Source organism: Fukomys damarensis, unplaced genomic scaffold (assembly GCF_012274545.1).
Source record: "Fukomys damarensis isolate Sample0158 unplaced genomic scaffold, DMR_v1.0_HiC HiC_scaffold_32, whole genome shotgun sequence".
Classification (NCBI taxonomy): domain Eukaryota; kingdom Metazoa; phylum Chordata; class Mammalia; order Rodentia; family Bathyergidae; genus Fukomys; species Fukomys damarensis.
In genome coordinates this window covers 44097276-44103602 of record NW_022900944.1, presented here as the reverse complement: position 1 = coordinate 44103602, position 6327 = coordinate 44097276, and the positions used below count along the sequence as shown (strand labels likewise).

The following is a 6327-nucleotide window of genomic DNA, read 5'->3' as shown; positions in this document are numbered from 1 at the left end:
AAAAAAAAAAAAAAAAGAATCCTGTGTTTTCCCTAACATCTGGAATCTAAAAAACTTGACAATAAAGTAGAAGGGAGGCTATTATTAGACAAGAGGAAGGAAATAAAATAGAAGGAGAAGGGGGATAGGGCAGGTAATGGATAGATGGACATGGGCAAAATATGCTATTCCTCCCAAATGTGAAACTGAGGGGAAGGCGAGGTAAGGAGGGTAATATGAATGGGGTAAAAAGTGATCAAGGTGTGCTATGTACATGTTTGAATCTGCCAAAATGAAACCTATTAATCAGCATAACTAAGTTTTAAAACAGTAAAAAGATAAAGAAAGATCAGAAAGTTTAAAAAAGTAATATGTATGATATACAAATGGCCAACTAATATATGAAAGGATGGTCAATTTTATTGTTCATTAGGAAAATGCCAATCAAAATTACAATGAGATATTGTTTCACCCCTGCAAAGATGAGAAAAAGAAAAGAAAAGACAATAGCAAACATTGGTGAGGATGTAGAGAAACTGCAACCCCAATCAGTTGTTTGGGTAAAAGGATTAGCAGTTCCTCAAAAAGTCACACATTGGGCCAGGCATTTAGCTCAGTGGTGCCGCCTACCTCACAAGCCCAGTCGAACATTGGGTCACACAGCAAGCACACTCCTCTGTGTATGTGCAAGACAGCTGGAAATGTATCTATACAAAAGCTTGCATATAACTCATTCATGGCATCGTTACTCATAACAGCTAAGAGGTGGAAACAACCCACATACCCATCAAATGAGGACTGGATGAAGAAAAAGTGACATGTTCATCCGTAATTCCACAATACAAAAGAATAGAATACAAAGACATATTGCAATGTGTGTGAAAAGGCCATGTAGTATATTATTTTTTAAATATGAAATATCCAGGAGAGGCAAATTCATAGACAGAAAGTAGATGAGAAGTTTCCAGGGATTAGCAATGGCAGAGCAACTGCTAATGAGAAAAGGGTTTCTTTTAGGAGTGATGAAAGGTTCTCAAATTAGTGATAATAGTGATAGAGTTGCAAATTGAGTCTCCAAAAACCCACAGAATTATACACTGCAGAAGGGTGAGTTTTATGGTATATGATATATCTCAACAAAGAAGTTGTTGTTTTTCAAAGAACCCATACCTCATTTCTAGAACGAGAACTAGGGGAAACAGGCATACCTCCATTCATTGTGATTTGCTTTATTGAACTTCACAGACATTGAGGGTTTTACAAATTCAAAGTTTATAACTATCATACATTGATCAAGTCTCTGAGCACAGGCACACTTTGTGTCTCTGTCACATTTTGATAAGATTTGCAATTATTTCAAACTTTTTTGGTCATTACTACATTTGCTGTGGTGATCAGTGATCTTTGCCAGTCATCCTAAGGCAACATGGTCCAGGTCCACATGCAGCGAACTTAACGGATACCTGTCTCCCAGTGTCTCTTCCTCTCCTTAGGCCTCTCTCCCCTCTGAGGAGTGGCCTGGCTTGCTGCGATCTCATCACTTGAATGATGACAAGTTGCTTCTTTTGGATGAGCAAAGAAGGTGACTTCTTGTGATGAACTCTCTTCCTGGTGAAGGTGCTGTGAACATTGTTGACTTGGCCACAGAGGATTTGGGATATTAAGTAAATTTAATTGATAAAAGCAGGGGAGATTTAACACAATCTTACGGTTTGGAAAGAAGTTCTACTTTAAATAAAGTACTTTTCAAACTTCACATGCTGCAGAAAAATCTTTCATAAAACGAGAGCTCATTGATACAGCAAACTTCATTGTTGCCTTATTTTAAGAAATGGCATAGACTGGCATGGTGGTGCATGCCCAAAATCCCAGCACTTGGGAGCCGAGGCAGGAGGATCACCATGTGTTTGAGGCCAGCTGGGCTACGTAATGAGTTTAAGACCAACCTGAATTATATAGTAAGACTTGTCTCAAAAGAAAAAAAAAAGTGAGAGAGAAAGGAATCGAAATGCCACCCAAATTTCAGCAGCCACCTCCCTGGTGAGTCAGCAGCCATCAATACCCAGATGTAGTCTTTCTAGAGACTGCAACACTGGGATCTTCTACTTAGGCACACGTAGAGCTCTGGGAACATACTTTCTGTTAAAAAGTAATTTTCCAACACAATAATCAAGTAAGTAGGTAGGGCAAAGGAAGGCAAAATAGAGCCATATGGAAACCATTCTCCCTGGCGTATAGAAGGGAAAGGGGCTCTGAGCAGAGATGGCGTGCTGGATGTCCTGGAGCACTGGGGTGAAGTCCGGACAGGATTTGCTGCCAATGAGAGGGAGGAAATTCTTCTGCAGAAGAATGTAGTCCTGGCCATAGTCCCTCAGCTGCTCTTGGGTGAGGTGGTCCAGGATGTCCTTTTCTTTCTTGATCCAGACATCATTTGTGCCTGCAAGACCTGGGACACAAGAGGTAGAAGAAGGTCAGGTGCTGGAATGGCCTGGCCATGTCAGGACAGAAGGTGCTTGTGAATCGGTCTCTGCTTGGAAGGATGAGTATTTACAAACACTTTTTAAAATATGTGCTTTATGATGGCATTTATTTTTATTTTCATTTCTAAAGTTACATACAGAAAAGGGCACACGTTTGGTTTTTAATATATAATTAGCCCATGTAACAAGCAACCAGATCAAAAGCAGCACAGAGCCAGCCTTGAGGTCACTCCTCAGCCCATTCCCCATGGTCACTGTCCTCATTAACAGGGCACATCCATTTTGTCTGGATTTTTTTTTTTTTTTTGTAGTGGGGATCAGAGACCTTGCGTTTGCGAGGTCAGTGGCAGCACCACTGAGATAAATGTCCCACCCTTGTCTGGATTTTTGTCTGGATCCATTTTGTCTGGTTCTGAATGTTGTATAAATACAATTATGTACACTTCAGCATCAGCGTCTCTGCTCAGTACTACAAGCCATCTGTATATTGTACGTCCATTTTCTTTTTTGGGGGGGTACCAGGGATTGAACTTGGGGCCTTGTGCTTTCGAGGCAGACAGTGGCACCACTGAGCTAAATCCCAGGCCCTGTATGTCCATTTTCTTTGCTGCATAGGTTTCTACTGCATAAATATGTCATAAAGTATTTATCCAATATACTGTGATGGACACTTATTGTTTTCATCTTGAGCCTCTTTTAAATACAGCTGCCACAGATATTCTAGTGCAGCTCATGTCTTTTGGTGACTGTTGAATATACATAACATATAAAATGATATCTATAGTGTAACATATATTACATGTAATATCATCTATATACTGATACAATATACCTATATACACCTTTATACACCTATACATAAATTACATAATGTATACATGATATATAATTTATTAAACACAGAAGTATTACTTATAAAGTACTTATATTTAAGATTGAATATATAACTTAAAATATCTACAGAATAATGTAGTCTTAATTTTAATATATATTAGATGTGATTTTAATATGATTCTATTTTAATATATAAATTATATGATTAAATATGAATATATTTTAATATGGTAGCAATGCCTGATTAAGATATAGCAGCAATGCCTACTCATTACATAAACTTTATCACAAAGTGAGTAAGTTCTACATATTCCTTACATTAAACTCCTGATTCCCTCTTTGTTCATAATGTATATATATGAAAGGACTCATTTCATTTTATTTTACCAGGAAAGAATGAAAATGAAAAGGATCAGACTGTATGTACTGTCTAGGAATTTACTTTGTTCCCCCCTTGGTAATAAAACAGCCCTCACTCCTGGTCAGTGGCCATAGACTTCAACCACGAAAGACCAATGGTTATGGATTTAAACCAAAGCAGTGGAAGCTGCTGGGAAAGTCAGTTCACACGGGGGATTCCAGCCATTTCTAGATTCCATTGCTGCAGGTGATGCTGCAGTGCACAGACTTGCACAATCTGTCCATTTATGCCTAGGCTTTATTTCTGTGGACCCGAGTCCCCACAGTGCACATGTTTTTAAGAACTCCAGTTACACTAAAAGGCCACAGCCACCCACATTCCCTCTGCAGAGAATGTGATTGCTGTGGGGATGGCTGCAGGGATGAGCCTTTGTTTGCCAGCTCAGGTGGCTCCCAGATACCAGGACTATGGGGGAGCCTGCTTAGGAAATGTAAGCCACCAAAATGCATTTCTGCTCATGGAAATGGAAATGAGGTCTCAATGGCGCGTTCCTTTTCATAAAGGCTCAACACTGTACCTAAAGAAATGATTACCCCGGCAGTTTCTCTGGAGGTTGTGAGTCTTTGAATTACTCTCCTTCCTGTACCTCTCCCCAAGTTTCTGCCTTCACAGGCTAGGAGATCCCTTTACCTCTCTACTTCTGTTAACTACCGTGTGTCGTTTTGGGGCAACTCACCCATGCTCCACCACTTTGGGGCAACACCCAACGAAGTTGCTAACGTGACCTGGCCTACTAAAACTTTTAAGTGAAGAAGAGGTGGAAGTATAAATTGGAATGATACTTTGGTATTATCAGGACAAACTGAAGATAGGTGAAGTCTATGATCTGGGATGTGTCATAGGAGAATTCGTAGGCACAAAACCAACAGCACACACTCTCGAATGTCCATACCTGCACTATCTGTAAGTATCCCAAATTAGAAATGACCTAAATATTCCATCAACAGTAGAAAAATTATGGCATATTCATAGAGAACCACACAGCAACAATAATGAATAAACCATAGCTACATACAACATGGATGAATTATAAAGTTGCAATGCTAATCACAAGAAGCTAGACACCAAAGGACACACATATATTGATTCCATTTAAAGTTGGAAAACCAGTAAAGCCAAACCCTATTGTTTAGGGATGCATAAGTAGATGTAAACCTGCAAAGAAAAGCAAATTAATAATCATTACAAGACACATGAGAGTGGCTACTATAGGGGCAGGAAAAAGGGTTTTTGATGGAAAAAGATCATATGGGGGCAGCATCTGGGTGCGATGTTTTATTTTTTGATCTGGGTATTAAGTATATGAATGCATCATAAGTGGTTAAAGTATGTTTGTGTGTCATGATTATATATATATAATATATAATTTACAGTTATCCATTTAACTAAGTCAACTTCACCAGCAATGTATGGCAAGTGAGTAGCCCAGAGCCTAATAAGAGCAGCTCCCCTGAAATGTTATCTGCAGCAATTACGCTGACTTCTAGAAGTAGAACTTAACAGCAGGGTTGCTCTCTTGTTCAAATGGAGTCTTATGGTTGTGCATTGAAATTTTTCTTTGGGCTATGCACCAAACTCTCAATCTGCCTGCCAGTTTCCAAAATCGAGTTTATCATTTTCCTCTTCCACCAGCTCCCAGCTGTTTTTCCTCTCTTTAATACCCTTTTCTATTCCAGTCCTGCCATCTGCCACTCTTCCTTGCGTCTGTGACCCACTCCCTTCTTGATCGAGTCCCCTCAGTTCTCCTCCATCCATGACAGTCACCAGGTTGAAAACACCTTCTCTCTATTTCTACTGCTGGTGCTGCTTCTAAACCTGGGTGGTCACTGTCCCTTTTCTTTAGCCTCCCTCTCTCGATAACCCTCTCACTGTATCTTGAGCATCCTCCACTACTCTATGAGGTTCCCAGCTGCCAAGAGCTTTAAACCAAAAGTTCAGTATTTTCTTTAGATTTTATCTTGTGCATTTGGGCTAACATAGAAACCTTTAAAGTTTATTCTTTAGTCTGTGGGCAATATCTCCGAGTTCGTGGTCTTTCATTAGACATGCTTTAGTCATTAAAATTACCAATTAAATGTGTCACGAACCAGAATAAAGAACGTAGCCTTAGAGTGCTCTGCCTTTGCCCAAAGTTCAGATTTCAGGAGAGGAAGAGCCAAAGCTGGCTATCTCCTACAGTGAGGGAAGATGGGCCAGGTCGTTCAGAAGGAAGGAGAGAAATAATGTCTTCAAAATACAAAGAACCCAGAACAAAACCCATCTTGGTCGGTGGGAGACTAATAAATGTTACCCAACATTATCAGGTTAGACTTTTTACATAAAAATAACTTTAAATCAGCAAAGTGATATAAAGCTCATAGGTTATATATTGGAAGAGAAGTTTAAGAGGCACAGCAAAACTGATCAAATTCCTTGAAAGCTAGGTGTTGTAGCACATGCTATAATCCTAGGTGAGCCAGCAAGGCTGAATCAAGAAAAAAATCAAGGCTCTCAAGGCCAGGCTGGGCAACTTAGTGAAACCCTGTCTCAAAATAAAACAAGATTAAAAGGGCAGAGGACATAGTTCAGTGGCAGAATGCCCTTGGGTTGTTTCCCCACTATATATATATATAT

General features: G+C 39.6%; 1 protein-coding gene across 3 annotated transcripts in view; it reads right to left on the bottom strand.

The window, feature by feature from the left end:
• Positions 1 to 1999: 1999 nt before the first annotated feature.
• The window catches only part of Hsd17b2 (hydroxysteroid 17-beta dehydrogenase 2), a 61509-nt gene continuing 57181 nt past the window's right edge, over positions 2000 to 6327 (bottom strand). For all 3 annotated transcript variants that reach the window (XM_010618344.2, XM_010618343.2, XM_010618345.2), the window contains one exon: positions 2000 to 2425. In XM_010618344.2, the coding sequence (XP_010616646.1) occupies positions 2082 to 2425 (344 nt within the window). In that variant the 3' untranslated portion in view covers positions 2000 to 2081. The remainder of the gene's footprint in view (positions 2426 to 6327) is intronic.